A 22,832-nucleotide genomic window follows, 5' to 3' on the forward strand; every position below is an offset into this window, starting at 1 on the left:
GATCGGCCCGTAAGCTCGCCTCCCGGGACTGAGACTCAGCTAGCTGCTGTCGCAGCTTATAAATCTCTCCCTGTAAACCAGCGGTGGTGGTCGTTGACCCCGAAGGATAGCTAGCTCATCCTCCTTATGAGCGTAGTCTTTCTCCAGCTCCAGTAAACGGTGGCGAATAGCTTCCTTCGCCAGTCCGTCCTGATAATTTCAGACAAAGGAGATAAGTTAAGGGTAATGAAAGAAGGGGAGCAATACACGAAGTATGACCTACCTTTGCATGAGATTCAAACAGACCATCGATGATATCAATCAGACCTAACTTGGGAAGCACCTCCTGCTCGTAGTGCCGGAGTCGACTCCTAGCGGTCTCGGGAGCATCCACTAAGCCGGTATCCCCTCTGAATCTCGTAGGGTACGCAGTGGAGTTGGAAGCTCCTGGCGGTGGCAAAGTCAAAAAGAATTCGGGGGCTGGCTTCGCCCATTCCGGGGGCGAGGTATTCCGGAACGTCTCCTCCTGCCCTCCCGAGGAGGAGCTCTGGGAGATTTCTCTCCCTGGCTCGCTTCTTTCCTCTCGGAGAGACACCTGAAGAAGTTGGAGGAGGGATATCACCAGTAGCGCATTTCTGGTTACCATCCTCCCCTGACGAATGAATTACTACCCCCTTTGCCCGGGGCCTATCCTTTGAAGGCTTTGGCTGGGACACCGGAGCTTGCGGAAGTTGGGTAGGTGGAACTTCAAGCGGGGGCCGTTCTTCCGATGGCCTCACAATCAAGGCTGTCTCTTCAGACACATCTGGTAAAGCCTCCTCCCTCTGAGGAGGTAGCGCCAACAGCGGCTCAGCTTTCACAGCCTGTCGGGCGCTTCGCGACCTCGTCACCGGTGGTCCTTCAAGCAGCTTCACCAATTCGAAAGACGATGATTTTTGGGATTTGATAGCCCCGGACGCCTTGCCTGACTTGGGTTTTGAAGCACCTTTCTTCTTGATATTCACTCGCGTCGGGATCTTAAACCAAGAATCATCAGCCGGATCCCCCTCTACTCTGAGATTATTGGGATGGGCTAGCTCCCACTTCAGGTTTTGATTGACCGAATGTCCCAGCATGACCAAGTCTGTAGGACGACAAGGAGTTAGAAACTACATTACCAAGGAAGGAACCGGCACATGCCATACTTACACAAGTTATCCCCTAGAGGGATGTCGGCCTGGCTTAGTCCCGCACGGTACATCAGCGCCTCGTTACGAACTAACTTCTCCAAATCAAAATCTAGACCCTCGAGTATTCGACGGGCCTCGCGCAACGCCCCGTTGGTTGGCACTTCACCACTCCGAGGAAATGCCGAAAGACTTCGGGCCCACCGGCTGGCCCATGGATATTCCTGTGGGGGTTTGATATAGAAGTAATACTCCTTCCACCCTTCATCCGCAACACATGAATTACTCAGAAACTCCAAGCCCGGCCTGGCGGTGAAGAAGAAGATGTCGGGTTCGCAACTCCTCAGTGAATACATAGAGTGGAACAAAGCAACATTAAGGGGAATGTTATATAAACGACAGATGATAATAGTCCCACAAATAATCTGAAAAGACTCTGGGGATAATTGAGCGATATTGATGTGATAAAAACTGGCCAGTTCATAGAAAAAGGTGGGAATTGGAAACCGCAAACCACTGGACATCTGAGCAAGGAAGAAAGTGGCATACTCCCTTGGAGGCCTACAGGGGCGATTACCAGGCGTAGGGAGACCAAAAACATGGTCTCCCGGAAGAGGATACTGAGCACAAAGGATTGTCAATGTCTCTTTGTCGCAGTGGGACACCTGACGCTCATACCATGGTGCTTCCGAAGACATCACTGATGGAAAATGATGCAGAAAACCAGCCGCCGAAGGAACGACGCAATGTCGTCGAAGAAGTCGCCGAAGAAGATGACGAAGTATGGGCACCGCCAAGAAGTAACCTGTAGGGTTTATATATATACAGTTGGAGGACACCCAGTAGCCGTCCGATAAGGAGGCTCCAATTCCAAGGTACGATCTACACCTTGCGTTCGCAATAAACCTCGTTGTGAGATGGATGCTGCCACTGGCACGTGCCTGACACTGCAGACGAGGCGTCAGGCATATGCATCTTTTTAAACATCACCTTTTTGCTGGTGCGCGAACGGCAAAAGGAATGAAGAAGGTTCGCTGGGACTGGTGTCTAGTCAGTCGGCATACCTCCTTCGACTAGACTTGATGGGGAGACTTGTGATGTGGTAAGTCTTGTTTGGCCTGAGGTGGAGCGGTCGGTCAATAGATCGCCCAACCTGGCCGGCTTCGGGCCCCACGGTCAAGGTAGCCTAGCCCTGTCAAGCATGACCCCAAAAGTCAATAGATTAGCCGACGTGGCAGGCTCCAGGGCCCACGGTCAAATTATTGATACCCTCAGTCAAGGTGACAGGCTAGACCATCTTCCGGGAGCACGCCCAGCCGGTTCAGGCTGATCCGGCTGGTATTCCGTGGCCCGGCCATCCCTATACGGAATGAGGTTCACCCGGCCATCATCATCTATGGTGTCTCCTGGGTGTCAGTTACACTGCCAGATCATCTCCCGGGAGATATCTCGCTAAACCCCCGTCTTATATCCCGGCCATCATCTCATATCACACAGACCGTTCTACTAACATGGAGAATGATCATTCTCAAACACCTCCTGCCTCCCCGGCTCACTTCCCGGGATATGCCTCGTGTAATTTGCTCGCTGTATCCATACTGCTTAGTTGCCCGGCCATCCCTCCGCGGCGCATGGCTTGCCCGGCTAATATTAAGCATGATCAGTCCCGAGCTTAACTTACTGCCCGAGTGCATTTCCCGGGACTCCCACCACTCAACCAACCTCGACTGGGTTTGCATGCTCATTGTAGTACGGCTTGGCACGTTGCCCGGCTACTCACCCACGGTGCATGGTTAGCCCGGGCAACACGCACCACAACTGGTCCCTTGTAAGCCTGATCGTTGCTAGTCTCGGGTATCTCCCCATTTCGACAGCAATCCTAGCTCAAGCCTGGTTAAGCTCAAGTCCGGTTAACCTTACTGACAAAGGAGCAGGCGAACTGGTATGCAGGGAGAAGGTCACACTTGTGTCTCCACGATCCTCCTCTCCGTGGCTGCCATTTTCCCATTTTTGGCAAAACGACAAGAGTAAGGTACATTGCCACGCTGGAAGACGGTTACAGACATGTCGCCTCTGTTCCTTTGATACCATCCTTCTGGCACGGTGGTCAGACAGCATCAGGTACTGTCCCCCCGGATACCACCAAAGCCTGCGTCGTTGGCAGATGGAAGGTTCCCTTCACAGGTATATCAGTTCTCACGCAGGTATGGCCAAGGTATCGAATCTCTTGCATACTCACTACTGTTCTCTTCATTTTACTACTACTACTTCCTCCGCCGGAAACCTAACTTGAGCGTCGGAGTGGCCTGCCGGGATCTCCCGGCGCCAGCTAATCCGTTCGTTCTTCAGTGATCTTGCAGGTCCCCTTCTTCTTCGGGCCCGCACAGGTTGAGGTGGCATATCCTTGACCGGAGGGTTGACTGTCGTCGATTTTTGGCCGGAACAAAGGTTTCTCCTCCTAACCTTGCTGCTGAACCTTCCTCAAGCTCCGCTCAGATCGCATCAACAATCTGTGGGAGAAGAAGAAACCGATCCAGATCCAAGAAAATCGAAGCAATCCACAGATATTCAGCTCATAATCAAGTAAGAACCTGAACCCTAGCTCAAATCCCTTACCTATAAGCTTCTTCCCTTTCGATTTGTCGCCGCCGCCGATCCACTTCCACCTCACGATCCAAGTCTTTTTCCAGCAAGACCTAGCCCCCAACAACAATGCTTCGGTCACCGACGCTCCCTTAGCCTCCAGCTTCGACGTTCCTTGATCACCACCAGCCTTGAAGCCGAGCGATGAAAGAAGAAGAAGAAGAGGTGAGGCGCGCCGGCAGAATAGGGAGTAAGCGAGTCGCGGTTTTAGGGATACTGTAGACTTCTTATATATTGGTTTTTTAACGGGTTGGGTTTGAAACCCGTTAAGCCAATAAACCCTTGATGCCATCACCCAATAACCCCTTTAACCCTTAAATGAGTTAGGATTTGTTTGATCAAACCCAATCAACATTAGATTTATTTTAATCAACCTTACTAATCTTCCCTAAAATAAAATTTTAAGGATTATTAGGGTAATTTATTTACAATTAAACCCCTATATTTCCAGTATTTTACAACCTAAGTTTTAATAATAGCAAAAGGTTCAAGTTAAGTGTGTGAAGTTTACTGATGAGCTGAACTGAGTGTGCAGGTAGCACAAAAAAATTTTAGTTGCGGCTAGGCACAAGAAAACCCTAATTGCGACTAGGTGGTGGAAGTCCTAGCTGGAGGCTGGACAGACCTAATATGGAGGATTAGGTGGGAAGACCTGGTTGGAGAACTAGACAAGGAAGTCCTGGTCAAGAGGACTAGGCAAGAAAACTTGGCAGATCAAGTGCACCAGGTGGAAGACTAGGTAGGTCTGAAGGACTGGATGTCTAGCAGTGGAAATCTTGGGAGTTGAGAATTAAGGCTAAGTACAAGTCCAACAAGTCTGAAGGACTTGGTTGGCACAAGATAAATTCTTCTATGTGAAATGGGTGAGGACGTGTTCCTAGTAAGGGGAACAATATGCGTCGATTTGACCTAGAGTTTCACTGAAAATTCAAAGTCAAGATCAAAATAGTTTGTTAAAACTATTTCTTTCCTGTTACATTTTGAGTTTTGCACTAACTTGTAATGTAGGAAAGGAGGGGTTGGAACCTAGTATTTTGAGAGCCCTTATATGGATCCAGGCGACCGAACATCCAAGCGCTCAGATTGGTTCTAGGCGATCGGACGTCAGCAGAACGGGGTCAGTGATGCAGTGAGGTGGCAAAGTCCTAGTGGTCGGGACACCTCAATCTCCAAGCGTCCAAAAAGGTTCCAAGCGCCCCGATTTAGATAAGGCGTTACAAAGTCAAGATTAATTCGGAACCTCCACGTCAGTATAGAGGCGTCGAAAAAGGGATACTGGCACCTAGAAGTGTCGAATCAGCAGTGTCGATCGACGAACAAAGTGGAGGTGCCCGAAAAGGCTTCCAGACACCCGAATCACTCAATAAAAGAGCCTCGAGGAAGAGCCCTTGAAGCATCAATTTACTATCTAACGACGACCGTCTGCATGAAAAAGATCATCCGGAACATTGTCATCACACCGAGAAGCTACATCAAAGTCTACATATTCTATCGGTATAACTGTGCTTTACATTTTTATTCTTAATTTCTAAGTCGGTATCCGTGTTACCGATCTTATTTTTTTATAAAGCACCTAACTCCCTTTCGTAAGAGGTGAGTTACTTAATAGATTGCTTGTCGGAAATGGTCTCTTGATCATGGGCCTTGGAATAGTAGTCTGTGGCTGTGAACCAAGTAAAATTCTTACTTATGTCTTTTCCACTGCTTTCTCTATTTCATATACGCAAAGTTTTACGGATTCTATTGAAAAGTGTGAAAATGCAACGGAAGCGTTATTCACCCCCCTCTTCCCCTCTAGCGCTCCCAATGATCCTACATAATAAACTCCCTTAAACCCCTCTCAAACCCCAAACTCAGTGTTTAGGGGTTATTAGTCGATTGTTATTCCCTAATAGTCAACTAATACCTCTGTTTTAGCTTTTTTAAGGTTGAATTCTTACATCGCCTGGTATCTAATTGACCTCGACCTTCTTTGCCTAACATCAATCAATATTGACCTGCTAAGACTTTATTTGCCTAGTATCCAGTCAACCTTCATCTACCGGGACTTCATCGTTACTTAGCATTTGGTTAATCTTGATATACCGGGACTTCACCGTTGTATAACATCTGATCAATCTTGACATGCTAAGATTTCACCATTACCTAGCATCCGATTTCTGCTAGGACTTCCCATCACGTGCCTAACATTCGATCAATCTTGATCTACTAAAACTTCTTAATTTCTAAACATCTAATCCTCCTTGACCTATTTCGACTTCCCTCATTGTCAAGTGGCTGATTAACATATCATGCTAAGTATTCGATACTCCATGATCCACTTGAACTTTGCCCTTACCAACTCCCTATTGGACATCCAACTACAAAATAATCAATCAACCATGATCCACTTGAACTTTGTCCTTACCAACTCTCTATTAGATTTCCAACTTCTAAGTGTTCGATCAACCGTAATCTACTTGGACTTCTTCACTGTCAAATATCTAATTAATTTTAATCTACTTGACTTTTTACTCTCACATCAAATATATTGATTAAATATTAAAACTCAACTCGAGTAAATTGAAATTTTAGAAATCACTACCTTGAAAATTTTAAATTTGAATACACGTATATACTCTATGAGACAATTCGAGTCTACATGTTTTCACAACTCAAAAATAATTATATAGTAATTTTGATTAAAATAATTTTTTGGTTCAAAATTTAAATGGAAGATCATTATATGATTTTTAAGTGATTAAAAGACTAAAACACGGTCATATAGTAATTTCGGATAATACTTGCTCATGATTATTTTCTTCTCACAAAACTATTAGATCTCACAATTTTGACGAGTCAAACTGCTAATGGTCATTTTTAAATTGATTAATCACTTTGAAAATATAGTTGGACTCCGATAACTTTCTAAAATGCATTTATATATTCAAATCTATATTTACGGGGGAAATGATCATGTAGGAGTTTCGACTATAAATATTACATGATTATTTTTAAATTATCTGATTGATTCGGCAAGGATATTTAACGATGATGTAGACGTTGAGTACAATAGGAGATACGGAAAAAAGAAAAAATAAGCATTCATCAAGTTAGGAAGCCCCGATCTCTCTATCTGGCCTCAGCATTGTGCCGAGCTCTATCAGGTCTCGGAATGTAATTTTAAGTATTGAGGTGAACTCTCTTTGATCTCAATATGCTTCTTTAAGCACATGCCGAGCTCCCTCTGGCCTTAACCGACCTCATGACTGTTGGGTCCAAAAGGATGTCTGTATTTCCACAATGACATGATATTGTTCACTTTGGGCCTAAGCCCTCATGGTTTTGTTCTTGAGCTCTCCCCAAAAGGTCTCATCCCAATGGAGATATTTTCCATCCTTTTAAACTCATGATCTTTCCTATGTGTTTTAGATGTGGGACTATGTTTGCACCTTTGCAACCCAACAACCCCCCTCAAACAAAGGACCACAGACCCCCCTCAAACGGAAAGTCTCCGTTTGATGTCTGAATCTTCGACCCACCAGGACTTCCTGCCCCTCGGTCCACCCTGACCTACTAGGACTTCCTGCCCAGCCGCAACCAGGACTTCCTGCCCCTCGGTCCACCTGACCTACTAGGACTTCCTGCCCAGCCGCAACCAGGACTTCATGCCCCTCAGTCTACCCGACCTACTAGGACTTCATGCCCCTCGGTCTACCCGACCTACTAGGACTTCCTTCCTGGTGTCTGGTCCTCTTGATTCAAACACGGGAGCCCCTACTTCCTTTGTTTTTAAGGTTCAACCCACATGGTTAGATCCGGATCATGGCTCATCCGGCGGTTAGTCCGGTGAAGAGCGGCCTCGCTCTGATACCAATTGTTGGGTCCAAAAGGATATCCATATCTCCACAATGACATGATATTGTCCACTTTGGGCCTAAGCCCTCATGGTTTTGTTCTTGGGCTCTACCCAAAAGGCCTCATACCAATGGAGATACTTTCCATCCTTTTAAACCCATGATCTTTCTCATGTGTTTTAGATGTGGGACTATGTTTGCACCTTTGCAACCCAACAATGACTTGGTCCCGGTATCCCACGCTGACCTCATGACTTGGTCTCGGTATCATACGTCGACCTCATGACTTGATCCCGGTATCACACGCCGACCTCATGTCTTGGTCCCGATATTATACGCGGACCTCATGGCTTGGTCCTACATAGGAGAGCTCGACCACACGCTTAGTTCAACCCGGCTATACATATAGATGAGCTCAACCATACGCTTAGGTTAGCTCGGACATACATAGGAGAGCTTGGATGCACACTTAGTTCAGTTTGGCGATTCATATAAGCTCGGCCACATGCTCGCACCCCTCGATCACTCATACAAATCAGCCATGTATCTTCCGACCTTAGATATCAGGTCAGCCATCAATGGGCAATCACACTGACTCCTTCTCCTTGGCTTAGACTTATCAGCTCATCCAAAAGGATAAGGACAGTGACCAAGCTCCCTGACTTGGTCTCCTAAAATCCTGCACACTTATGCGCATAACCGTTGGATGAAGATAATCAACACTGCTGTGCCGTTGGATATTGGGAAACTATCAGAAGAGATTGGGCCATTATTGACGCGGTAACAGCCAATCACACGCGTCAAGATCCAAAGATAACGCCCCCTTTGCTGATATATAAACCCCACAGATATGAAAGAAAAAGGGGATTCTTCACACATACTGTCATTTCTATTTCTTCTCTTCTAACTTGAGCGTTGGAGTGACCCCGCTGGGAACCCCCGGCGCCCTACTAATTTGTTCGTTCAGTTCTCATCTTCCTTAGATTCTTCTCGTCGATAGGATCAATGAAGATTGAGGTGGTATCTTATTGACTGATGGTTTAACTATCATCGGCATCAAACCGGAATACTGATTATTTTGAAAATATAGTTGGATTCCAATGATCCTCTATATTATCGCTATATATTCAAATTTAAATTTTGACAAAAAAAAAACAATAATGTTATATCAGTTTTGACTTACATTGATATATGACTTATTTTTTTAAAAAATAAATTTTAGTTTTTTTAAATAATTTTATATTTAATATTTTTTAATTTATAATTGATGTAGTAATTTTTAAAATTTTATATCACTTTACTCTCCTCCCTATTATTTTTATAATTTGATCACATATATATATATATATATATATATATATAATCTTGCTATTCTGAGCGACACCCAATGCGCGCCCCGTGAGCGCCTAGATCTCGGCCGTCCGCCCACGATCGCGATAAACGTGAGCCGTCCAATTGCACAGTGTTTCCTCCTCGAACCTTCGCCGCTTCCCGCCGCCCGTTCATCGTCCGACCACCGTCGGCCGCCGGACCGGACCCGTTGGAACCGCAACTTGCAAGCGGTCCGGCGGTGGCCAGAGTCCGGCCCCGATTCGGCCAGAATCCGGCCGAATTCCGACCGAAATCGGCCGCCAGTGTCTGGCGGCGATTTCGGCCGGAATCCGGCCGAATCCGGGCTGGACTCCGGCCGCGGTCGACGCGCCGGCGCCGGGCGCGTCGACCGCGGCTGGTCTCCGGCCACGATTCGACCGGAATCCGGCCGGATTCCGGACGGCAGTGGCGCCAGGCACTGTTGCCTTGTTTCGGCTGGAATTCCAGCCGGATTCCGGCCCAATCCGGCCGGAATGTGCGCCGGCGAGTTGCGGTTCCAACGGATCCGGTTCGGCAGTCGTCGGTGGTCGGACGGCGATGAACAGACGGCGGAAGCGAGTGGAGGTCGGCGGTCGACGCGTAGGAAGCATTTCTCTATATATATATATATATATATATAATTTGAATTGTTTAGTTTATTATATTTTGATTTAAATTTAATTAGAAAATGGTCATCATGACCCAAAAAAACTACATGATAATTTTTGATAACTATATAAATTTATCTTTTAAAAAAAATTATTAAAATTTTTAATTTATCAATCATGTAACAATTTTTAAAAATTCTAGAAGAGAATTTATATCACAATTTTATTTTAATTTTATATTTATATATATATTTCATAATTTTTTAAAGTTACAAGTCTCATTTTGAATTGTACAAATCCAAACTCGACCAAAAGTCTTCTATTTCAATGAAACTGGATTGATGGCTAAGGACCAACAATTCCTTTAATTTTTATCCCAACAACAACCAACCTTTTGGCTTTGATTAATCAGTGATCATGAATCAGTTGAACCCTATTCTCTATGTTACTGTTGCAGGTTATTGAGCTTTATATTATTTTATTTTTTATTTTTTTAATCCAAAACCAGGTGAACTAGCTAGGTGGAAGGGGAGACATTTTAACTGTTAAATGGCTGGTCACCGAGTGACCTCGAAGCCATGCTAATCATCAGAATCCAAAATCCAGCCCACCTCCCTAATTCTCTACGTTGAACAACATGCAACAGAACACAAGCAAAAACTGAAAGAGAACTCACGATCGCACGGCAGAAAAGTAGAGGAAGACAAACTCACAATTTTATCATGCTAAATATTTTGAAGTTTCCGAGTATAAAATTTGAGAGTTAAAATCATTGAGTTAAGAAAAAAATAGTTTCAATAATTTTATTGGTTGGAATATTCATTTTTAATAAATAAGGTATATTATTTTTATTATTTTCTTTTTCTAGATAATATTAGCACATGAAGGATTTGACAATTGAAAACTAATAAATAAGGAAAAACATGTGCTTTTTTTTTTGTTCACATTAGTTCTGTAACTTCTTCACCTCATACACATGAGAGAATGTTGAAAATTTGATGAGGTCCTCAAAATATATTAATAATGTGATGTATGCCCAATTTAAAAAGAAAAATGAGAAAAATCATTTGTATTTGAGGACCTCAATTGTAATTGTTAACTAGCTGGTACTTTAAAATTGTGTCTTAGAGGTAACGATGAATCTCTATCTTCATCTAATCGTAGGAATTTTTTAAAATTTGTGAAGGCATTTGTAAAAATGAATGCAGAAATTAATGAAGTTGTACATGAGACTGTTTCAAAAAATACCCAATATATCGTTTCAGAAATTCAAAAAGTGATTTTACCCAATAGAGTATGGTAGATGGTTTGTGAAGAAATTGCAAATAAATGTTTTGTATTTTATTAATGAAGTATGAGATATATCTAAGCAAGAGCAAATGGTCATTATCTTGAGATTTATGAACAATTATGAAATTTTGATAGAAAATTTTTTTTATCATCAAAAGTGCTAGTAATACTATCTCATTGAATCTGAAAAAAAAATATATCAAATGTTCTTGTTTATCATGACCTCCAGGTTATGAAAATCAGAGGTCAAGGATATAATGATGCTAGAAATATGTGTGGCACATGGAATGAACTTCAAACATTATTTATCAAAGATTGTCTCTTATGCATACTATACCCACTATTTAGCCATCGATTACAAATGATATTGATTTATGTAACTAAGGATGCTAATGTTATTTAGGAATTCTTCTCATTTGGACAATGTTATCACTTCTGCTATTATGCACAATGTTAAGTTACATACTTCACAAAGAAATGAAATTGAATATATGTTGGTAATTGGAGAATGTAAATCCTGTTGGGTTGCAAAGGTGCAAACATAGTCCCACATCTAAAACACATGGGAAAGATCATGGGTTTAAAAGGATGGAAAGTATCTCCATTGGTATGAGGCCTTTTGGGGAGAGCCCAAGAACAAAGTCATGAGAGCTTAGGCCCAAAGTGGACAATATCATGTCATTGTGGAGATACGAACATCCTTTTGGACCCTACAATTGGTATCAGAGCGAGGCCGCTCTTCACCGGACTAACCGTCGGATGAACCATGATCCGGATCTAACCATGTGGGTTGAACCTTAAAAATAAAGGAAGTAGGGGCTCCCGTGTTTGAATCAAGAGGACCAGACACCGGACAGGAAGTCCTAGTAGGTCGGGTAGATCGATGGGCATGAAGTCCTGGTTGCGGCTGGGCAGGAAATCTCACATCTAAAACACATGGGAAAGATCATGAGTTTAAAAGGATGGAAAGTATCTCCATTGGAATGAGGCCTTTTGGGGAGAGCCCAAGAACAAAATCATAAGGGCTTAGGCCCAAAGTGGACAATATCATGTTATTGTGGAGATACAGACATCCTTGGGGACCCTACAATTGGTATCAGAGCGAGGTCGCTCTTCACCGGACTAACCGTCGGATGAGCCATGATCCGGATCTAACCATGTGGGTTGAACCTTAAAAATAAAGGAAGTAGGGGCTCCCGTGTTTGAATCAAGAGGACCAGACACCGGGCAGGAAGTCCTAGTAGGTCGGGTAGACGAGGGGCATGAAGGGGCAGGAAGTCCTAGTAGGTCGGGTAGTGAGGGGCATGAAGTCCTGGTTGCGGCTAGGCAGGAAGTAGGTCGGGTCATGAAGTCCTGGTTGCGGCTAGGCAGGAAGTCCAGGTTGCGGCTGGGCAGGAAGTCCTAGTAGGTCAGGGTGGACCGAGGGGCAGGAAGTCCTGGTGGGTCGAAGATTCAGACATCAAACGGAGGCTTTCCGTTTGAGGGGGAGTCTGTGGTCCTTTGTTTGAGGGGGGGATTGTTGGGTTGCAAAGGTGCAAACATAGTCCCACATCTAAAACACATGGGAAAGATCATGGGTTTAAAAGGATGGAAAGTATCTCCATTGGAATGAGACCTTTTGAGGAGAGTCCAAGAACAAAACCATAAGGGATTAGGCCCAAAGTGGACAATATCATGCTATTGTGGAGATACAAACATCCTTGGGGACCCTACAAATCCGAAAGTAAGGCCAATCATATATTAGCAGCGAGCAAGAGCTACTCATTGGAATTCTTACTATGACTTGGTAAAAAGCTTGATAGATTTGTACATTGCGACTTATAAAGCATTTGAAGTGCTTAGTAACCATTCACCAAATGAACTATCTATATATGGCTGAAGTTCAGGAGATTTACAAATATATGGCAAATTTTAAATTTATGTTCATTTTACACTTAATGCATAAATTATGAAAACAACATATACTCTTAGTTAAATTATTTAAAGAAAATCTCAAGATATTTTATCTGTTATTACATTTGTCTCTACTATTAAATTTATCTTTGAAGAACTTAGAGAATATTGGTTGGAAGAATTTCTTCATGAAGTGAACGAGATAAGGAGATTTAATTATATATATATATATAGATTCTATTATAAATAAATTTTATATTTCAAAATGTCAAAGATACAACTTCAAAACATATATATATATATATATATATTTGATAATAATATATAATTTATTATATTAAGTTCAAATCTCATTTTAATTCATGAATCTGTCCTTAGTTAATCATGCCCGAGTTTGTCATGGTTGTCTCTAAGACATAGCTGTGTTAGTTATGCAGAAAAGTTCGTCATGGTTTGGTTATAGGCTACACATGGTTTGCTTTAACTGCTCAACTTAAGCAGTGTGTTTTGACTCGAACCACTCAACTCAAATGAGGTTATCTTTCGCAAGCCTTTGGACTGACGTACCAGATGCTTGTTCCAGTGAGCAGGCCAGGTTTTGGAATAACTTACCCAAAGCAAATCCTCAATTTAAAGCATACATTTGGGAAGGAAAAGGCTGCCGGACCTTCCTCCTGCCATACTAGTTGATGTTGCCATTTGACCAACAACAGATGCATACTGCCGGCCCGGCCTTCCATGTTTAAACAATACGAACTCCTCTGTCTGCATATTAAGATACAATTTTCAGTATCCAATTAGGTTTTGAAGTTCAGCTGATTCATTCTGACTTTTCTAGTTTATTTAATTGCATTTGTTTTTTTTGTTCACGGGATTGCTGCCCTGTTTCCTCTCATACAACGAACGCTGAGAAAGACCAAATCAATCGAGAAACAGAACATTTCGGCCAGTTCTTTGATCGTTGACTTTTTCCTTAATTAATGCGGAAAGGCATCGATGGCGCGAGCAGTTCTCCGCGGCTATATAAAACCCTGATGCCTCTGCTCTGTTCTTCTCATTCAGTTCTGCTGCTGTTGGTAGTTGTTAGAAACGAACTTCTGCTTCTGAAAATTTTAATCTAAAACCTTCACAAAGCCCCGCCCTTCCTTTTCTTTTCCCTTTCTCCTCGTCTTCTTAATTCGTTTAGAAGCTTGAAGCAAACTCGCACAAGATGTGCAAGCCTTCCCCATGCAAATGCGACGATCATGATGATCGTCCTGGCCTCCTAACTCGCCCTTTCGTCGTCGTCCAGGTGTCGTCGGAGGCGAAGCCTGTGCTCCGGGACGAGCCGCTTGGCTCGGCAGGCTTAGCCTTTGAGGAGGGGAAGGCCATACTTGGCCTCTCGCTGCCGATAGTCTTGGTCGGCCTCCTCCTCTACTGCCGCTCCATGGTCTCTATGATGTTTCTCGGCCGGCTCGGTGACCTGGCGCTCGCCGGCGGCTCGCTGGCCATCGGCTTCGCCAACATCACTGGGTACTCTGTTCTTTCCGGCCTCGCCATGGGCATGGAGCCGATATGCTGCCAGGCCTTCGGCGCCCGCCGCTACCACCTCGTCGGTCTCTCCCTTCACCGATCGGTCCTCCTCCTCCTCTCCTCCTCCGTCCCCATCGCGCTTCTCTGGTACTACATCCGCCCACTCCTCCTCCTCCTCGGCCAGGATGCGGACCTTGCTGCGGCTGCCGCCTCCTACCTCCATGCCTGCCTCCCGGACCTTGTCCTCCAGTCGTTCCTCCACCCTCTCCGCATCTACCTCCGCACCCAATCCATCACCCTCCCGCTCACTGCGTGCGCGGGGATCGCCGTCGCACTCCACCTCCCGATTAACTACCTTCTGGTCTTCGTCCTCGACCTTGGCATCGGCGGGGTGGCCTTGGCCTCTGTTTGGTTCAACTTCAACGTCGTCCTGTTCCTCCTGATATACATCTACTTCTCTGGCGTTCACCGGAGAACCGGTGGACTAAGCTTGGGAATAGAATGCTTAAAGGAATGGCGGCCACTCCTTGACTTGGCCCTCCCCAGCTGCGTCTCCGTCTGTTTGGAGTGGTGGTGGTACGAGATCATGATCATCCTCAGTGGTCTTCTGCTAAACCCGCAGAGCACTGTAGCGTCGATGGGAATTCTGATACAAACCACCTCCCTCATCTACATTTTCCCCTCCTCTCTCAGCTTCAGCGTGTCGACGCGCGTGGGCAACGAACTCGGCGCAAACCAGCCGGACCGCGCCCGGCGTGCGGCGGCTGTCGGGATCTGGTGCAGCGCCATGCTCGGCCTCATCGCGTTCGCTTTCGCTACTTCGGTGCGCCACGTGTGGACCAGGATATTTACTGGCGACGCGGCGATCCTGGAGCTCACCGCGGCGGTGCTACCGATCCTTGGCCTTTGCGAGCTCGGGAACTGCCCACAGACGACGGGGTGTGGGGTGTTGAGGGGCAGTGCGCGGCCCAAGCTAGGGGCCAATATAAACTTAGGTGCGTTCTACGCCGTCGGCATGCCTGCGGCTGTCGGCCTCGCGTTATGGACGCCGCTCGACTTCAGGGGACTCTGGCTGGGGCTGCTCGCGGCGCAGGCCACCTGCGTCGCGTTGATGCTCGTCGTCATCAAAAGGACGGACTGGACTGCGCAGGCCGAGCGGGCCCAGCGTCTCACCGTAGCTTGCCCCGCCAAAGATGACGCCGAGGAGAAAGCGGCGTTAAGGCAAGTCAACGCAACGGAATCAGGAGACCAGACGAAAGTCTCAGTAGTCACTATAAAGATGGAGCAATGAGGTTGTTGTTGTTGTTTTTAAATAAAAATAAAAAAAATCTTAATTCTCTTGTTTGAAAAAAAGGAATCCTTCTAGACTTACTAAAATGTCGCACTATCAACTTCCTTAATGACTCTTTTGTGAATCTTATTTACTTGGCAAGATGATTTAATCACGCTATAGTAGAATGAAAAAAAGTAGCTAGAGATCCAATGGACTTGAAATATATAAATACCATTAGTCCAATATCCATGTGTATTGAGATCATGAGCCCTGGAACATGATTTAGATAGTTATTGTAGGATAAATTTATTGTAGTGGATAAGGGTCGAATTTCGACGAAGTCGAGACAATGCCCTCCTCTGTAGTGGCCAACTGTAGCTTTCCAATTTATCTTCTCATAGATGATCGTGGGACAGATCGTGTAAGACCATTGGAATGATAAATTCTACCTTTAATGCAATGTGTATTAAGACTATGAATGCCCATTGATGATTGGTCACAATATGATTATGTGTTCTCGAGAAAATAAAAGTTTAAAATCATTAGAAATGTTAAGGAATATAGACTTAAAGTGAAGAAACAGACAAGGAACGCAATCAAAGGATGCTGGGCATCTGGATTGGCCGCCGTATGCGCTTCCCGATTTACCCTGGTGGTCGGTGGGAAACTTTCGTGGGACCGGACCGGCTATCCCCATGGATTGAATACAATGGCGGATGTAGTAAGGGACCCGGGGGGCCATGTCCCCCCAGCCCACGTACGCTACGACCACGCAGGCGCTGGTCCGAGTGCAGGCGCGCGTCCGGGCGCGCCGCGTGCGCATGTCTTCCCAAGGCCAGGCCGTGCAGCGCCTGCTCGACGCCCGCAGGGACAAGCTCGATCTTCTCGAGGAAGTAGAGGTGCACGGATGGATGCCATATTCCCGATTCATCTTCTCTTAGAATACAGGAGATGATTCGCCCCAAACCCTCTTCTTGTCCTCGGAGGAGACGGGAACTCACCGGACTCCCCCTGGTCGTCGCGTGGACGCTCGATCCGCATCCTCCCACCTATGCGAGCAAGAAAGGTTGAAATTTGACTGGTGGGGTTCTCTCTTCGTGAGGGAAGCTGTCTCGGACGACGAGCTGTGGGCTGCCTCCGCCTCCGGGTTCGCACCTTCTACAAGTTCAATGAGTCCTTTGGTATCGAGGTGAGAATCGGAAACGAGCAGCTCAATTTGTTGGCTCTTCTCATATATGAACTGCTGTAAAATATGCTTTTTGATCGATTTGCTCTCATGCTCTTATGACATTCGGTATCATATTGATGGTTGTTGTTAATTTTCAAGTTCTGTTAGGATTACAAGACGTATGTTACGAAAAGGGAGTTGGATGGTTTGCGAGATCGCATTGCTGGAAGAACTCCAGGATACAATGCAGTTGCTTGTATAAATGTCACACTAGCAGTATCCACATTTGGCGGTTATGCAGAAGAACTCTGCTTTCTATGTAAGGTCCGTAATTTCCTTCATCCATCGAAATTAAATGGCTAGTGAAACAATATAATGCAGATCGTGAATGAATTCGAATTTCTTTGTGTTACATTACAATGCATCCATTCATTGACCACTGGGAAGTAACAATCCCAAAGCTTTTCAACTTAACAAAAATATTTTCTTGTGAATTATTAATTAATCAATCATGCTGTTAATTGAAAGTCTATCATGACTCTCATTGCCACGAGAGGCCTTTGAGAACTCCTACAACATAGAAAGAAAGCTAAATTTAGGTCCTGAATGTAGGATCGTAACATCCGACAATTTGACATTTATAATTTATCGTATGTATTAACTGTTGACATTAGAAAGCTGGAATTGATTTTAGTCCTTGGGGTTTTGATGATACATGTTAATTTGTCCTCCTATTGTACAAGCCATAGATTTATACACTATTATGATTTATATTGCTTGATTTTATTTGTTTTCCTTTTTTAGATTCCTTAATTTTGTATTTTTCTTTTATAAAATGATTAATTTTAGTCTTAGGCATTTTAATCAAATCTTATGAGTTTAGAAATTAAAGTGTCTAAATGGTTTATTAGTTAAAGTTGGAATTGCTATTTTAATATTTGATGAAATGATAAAAAATTTGATATTTTTTATGTTGTTATTATTCACTAACTTAATATTTGATTTAATATTATTGTTATTAATTATTATTCACCTATTTGAAATAATTCTAGTTTTTCAGTATTAAATATTTCAAATGGGGAAAATCAAAACGATTGATAAATTTTTTCAAAGGAAGAGAGCAAATGAACCAGCTTTTCAGTATTATGCTATGTTAGGTTTTTGTGCTAAGGATTATAAATGTTAATTTAGTTATTTTTTATTTTTTTTATAATTATTTAATTGATTAAGGTTGTACTTAGGCCCTTGATATGTATCTTTGGACAATTTTTGGATTCAAATGAGTATATCATTTTCATTATATGGCCCCCCCAAATATGAAATCCTGGATCCGCCCCTGATTGAATATGAAGGCACTCGATTATACTGTAGTGGTGACTCCTTATTCATTGAATTTTTGATTACTCTGAAAGAAAAAGATTCTCTTAGGCTCTGTTTACTTAGGAGCACGGATAACAAAAAAAATTTATTACTTATGAATCAATGTCTTTCCTTTATTTACTTATACAAAAAATATTAACAAATGGATTTTAAATTCATCTGCAAATTAAATTTAAGTCATTTTCTCGTCTATCAAAAAATAGATGGAATGCAACTTTTCATCCGACCTTTAACGTGTTGCAGGAGAGACCAGGCCAATTGTGAGTGAGTGAGGCAAGGTGTAATGGTCTCGCCACGAGGTCGCAACTGCAGCCTCACCCTCACCTTTTCTTATTGGAGTAGGCAGGCATCAAGGAGGCCGCAAGTACAGAATTAAGTGGGGTGGCGGAGAGGGCGACGTTGGAGGAGGAGCGGGGGGAAATGGAGACACCGGAGCGATGTGTGCAAATTATAAGTATACGGTTGTCCTCAAGTAATAAATTATTATCCTTTGGCGGCGTGTCTGTAAGGTGGACGATCCCTTGATCTTTGGTAGATCAAACCCTTGATGAATCCGGCTAGATGAAGTCTCCTTCTCGGTGGAGTGACCTCTCCACAGCCAATCTCAAAGATATTTATTAAGTACAGAGATTATAGAAGAAAACTCAAGATTGAGGCCAACAAATAGAACTTACAGCACAGCCTCAATCACACAGAAAGACCTCAAGCAGAAGGGACCAAGCGCACCAGCTCCTTGCACCACCTCAGGCAGAAAGCTTCGAAGAAGAGCAATGAATGCAAACAAGCAGAGAACACACAGCAAGCACAAGCACAAGCACAGCCTCGTTTGTTCTTGTTCTCCTCTCTTCTCCTTCATCTCTTCTTTTAGTCTACTTACTTCTACTCATTCAACGGTCGTCTGAGTCCACTGTACACTGAGCCATCTGAGCTCTCCGGCACCACACTGAGGTCCCTCCTCTGTGCTGGACCATGCTCCTCTCAGTCAGCTCCTCTCAGCACACTAATCATCCTCCTGTGCTGCTCAGAGTCTCCCGCTGTGTCTTTTACCTGAAAACCAAAAGTCGACAAACTGCCATGATAAAAAGCCAACCCTTGACTCTTCCTGTTCTTCATTCGAGTTCAAACTCCATCTGTAAACCTCAGAGATGGATTAGCAAAGCAATAACAAAAATTAGTAGAAATCAGAAATGAGCAGAGCAGAAGTCTGAACACGATCAGAAATGGCTTAATCGATCAAGCCATCGATTAAACGTCGTAATTCTTTCCTCTATAAGCCGTGTAATCAATCAAGCCTAAGGAACAATCGATTACCATATATCTTAATCTATCGGTTGATCGATTAAGGTATGGTAATCGATCGGGTGATCGATTACCGATCGCTAACCTCATTCCTCATTAAGCTGGTAATTAATCAAATGATCGATTACAGTTCACCATAATCGATTACCCAATCGATTATGGTGTGTTCTGTGGGTTTTGCGAATTCTTACAGAATGCTCTGTAATCGATCACCAGGTCGATTAACCAACTAACCCTTGGTTAATCGATTCACCCATCGATTACACCAAAATGAATTTGAAACTCATGCGATCTGATCACTTGGTTAACTTGGGTCTCACCCGAGCCAACCACATTGGATCATGTATTCAAAGAACAGACTCTCAAGCCTACTTTGACAATGATCCAGTCCGAAGATAGGCTACCAAGCCTTCTCCGACCATAGTTCGGTATAGAGAACGAGCTACCGAGCCCTCTCTAACCTAATCCGGAGAACGAGCTATCGAGCCCTCTCCCACTCAATCCGGTCCAAAGAACGAGCTATCGAGCCCTCTCTGACCTATTCCGGAGAACGAGCTATCGAGCCCTCTCCGACTCCATCCGGTCTAGAGAACGAGCTACCGAGCCCTCTCTGACCTAGTCCGGAGAACAAGCTATCGAGCCCTCTCCGACTCCATCCGGTCTAGAGAACGAGCTACCGAGCCCTCTCTGACCTAGTCCGGAGAACGAGCTACTGAGCCCTCTCCGACTCCATCCGGTCCAGAGAACAAGCTACCGAGCCCTCTCTGACCTAGTCCGGAGAACGAGCTACCGAGCCCTCTCCGATCTCATCCGTCATTGGTCAATCTGAATATATTGAACTTAATTCTTATCCAACTAAAATGAACTTAAATCTATGTCAACATCAAAACAACAATCGGGACAAACTGCATCAACATGTACAACATGGCTTAACTACCATAAAACATACATCCTAAACTCTACACATCATACAATTGGCTAACCTCAATAGATTCATCTTATTCAAACTTCCCAACAATACAAACAAAACATGTTTGACACGAAATCATCACCCAATTCAACCTAAATAGATAGTTCCACTTCAATCCATGACACAAATTTGAACTTAAATTCCTATCATACACAACCAGTTTCAACAAATATCCATCCATGTACACTTGAACAAACAATCATCTTACAATTCATTCCATACATAAAGCATTTACATAAATCATCTCATTCAACTGAAAACAACCAGTACCATTCCCACGAGAACTTCATGCTAAAGAGCCAACTCAAACAATACAGGATGTCATCCAACAGAACAAGGTTCTTCTTCAATCAACAAGTTAACAGATTACCACACCAAATATTAGATTAGGAATTAGAGTTAGGAATTAGGAATTAGGGTTTAGTAATTAGAATCAAGTCAAGGATTAGAGTTAACATTAGCATTAGGTCACAATTAGGGTTAAGAAAAACTATTTACAGAGAAGGGGATTTTGATACCGTGAACAGAACAATAAGAAAGAAACAAGAAAAACAACTGAAATCAACGGAAAATGGATGACAATGGATAGGGATTAGGGTTCTTCCCCTTCCAATTCAGCACAGAACAGAAGAATCCTCAGCCATTCCGGCTGCTAGCACCACGGGACGGTGAAGCTTCACTGGAACAATCGCTCACAGCATTGGCACAATCGGAGAAGACGCAAGCGGATCCTTCAGCCGCTGGTCTGACACCCTGCTGAACCACAGACAGAACGTCAGGAACAGGATCTGGAAACCGACCCTTACCTAGCCCCATTTCAAATGACGGCGGCGGCGAAGACGACCGGCAACCTCCGTTGAACCACAGACGAAGTCCGGATGCTTTCCCTACTGCAAATCGCAGACAGGACTCCGACAAACCTCCGGCGCTTTTGAGGAGATGGATGAAGTGGGCTGTCGCCGGCTACCACCGTTGGAGCAAATCACCCACAACAGAGCCGGCGACAGAGGAAGGAAGATTGACACGAGCTACAATCGGAGGAGCTGCTGACCTTTGCTTTGCACTGAGCAGAAGGAGGAAGGGGACGGCGATGCGCACGGCGGGGGCTCAAATCCGCGGCGGCGACGAAGAAGGGAGAAGAGAAACAGTGCTCACGATTTTGGGAGCACTGTAGCTTCCCAAGATCGCGAGGAACCCCCCTTTGGAATCACTAAACCGACGCTTATTTAACGTTGCTGCTGAACCGCTGAATCGGCTGATTGAACCGACACTTATTGAATTAGGGTTTGAGAATTTAATTGGGCTGAAATGGCATTTTGGGCTTGATAATTGAAGTGGACCGGGCCAAATGAATAGGAATAGGCTTAATAGGAATTGAATGGGTTAATCTGATCAAACTTCTTGGATCGGACCTAAATTAAACCGCATTTGAACCCATTGATCTTGAGTCAGCTTGAACTAAATCCGAATTGAACCTAGCTGAACCCCATTTGAACCCTGATCGAGTCAAATTATATCCATTTTAAATCAAACTCGATCCAGGGCTGATTTCCCTTGTAATTGAGCCTCTAAATGTTGTTATTTTCATCCTATTTCCCTGCAAAATAAAATACAACAAATTAATATCCATAATTCTCTCAAATTAATAAGAAAATAGAATGAAACTATGAATTTTATCCAAATAAAGAATCAGCACAAAATCCCTATTTATGATACGAAATACGGTCCAAACCGGTCCAATCTAACCCTAATTTATCTGCAGAAAATGCCACTCATCAATGGTCATGTCATGACTTGTCTTGAGGAGGTTCGTGACCTCCGTCAGGAGTGAACATCTGCTGCACAAAGACAGCACGAGGCTTATATGCAGCAGCAGCACATGTACGACATGATGCAGAGGATGCACATGTAGAGGATGCACATGTCCTTCCAGGCTCCTCCACCTCCTGCTGCTGATGATGATGAGATGTAGCATGATGGATTTCTTGATGGATTTGTCTATAGATTTTGTTGATGGATTTGTTAGATTTGGGTGTTAAACTCTTAAGCTGTGGTTGTTTTAAAACTTGCTTGGTTGATGTGGATGCTAAATAGTTTGAACTACTTGTATTATGACTAATTACTATTTTTATATTATGTTTTGTATTTCTTGCTGATATTAATCATGATTATGTCTTGTTTAATCTTGTGTAATGATACACGAAGGGTTAATGGTTTAGGGGGAGCGTTTTGATTTAAGCAAAAAATCAAAAATAAAATTCAAAATCTAGATTTTTGAAACATTTCATATGATTTCCTAAACATTCTGGACCAATCCGTTGGTAGAAAATTCTATCCCTCTTCATTAGTGATACTAAACTATCAATAACCTTAAGAGTTTCATATTTTTGATATATAGTATCAAAATAGCATTTTAGTAAGGTAAACTTTTTGAAAATATTTTTCCATTATCACAAATGGGTTAA

General features: G+C 43.8%; 1 protein-coding gene across 1 annotated transcript; it reads left to right on the forward strand.

The window, feature by feature from the left end:
- Positions 1-13,975: 13,975 nt before the first annotated feature.
- Positions 13,976-15,568, forward strand: LOC141836093 (protein DETOXIFICATION 49-like). The gene has a single exon (XM_074723501.1). The coding sequence runs from the start codon at positions 13,976-13,978 to the stop codon at positions 15,566-15,568; it is 1,593 nt and encodes a 530-aa protein (XP_074579602.1).
- Positions 15,569-22,832: the final 7,264 nt, after the last annotated feature.

Source organism: Curcuma longa, chromosome 10 (genome assembly GCF_044706935.1).
Source record: "Curcuma longa cultivar G26 ecotype Majalengka, Jawa Barat chromosome 10, ITB_CL_G26_1.1, whole genome shotgun sequence".
Classification (NCBI taxonomy): Eukaryota; Viridiplantae; Streptophyta; class Magnoliopsida; order Zingiberales; family Zingiberaceae; genus Curcuma; species Curcuma longa.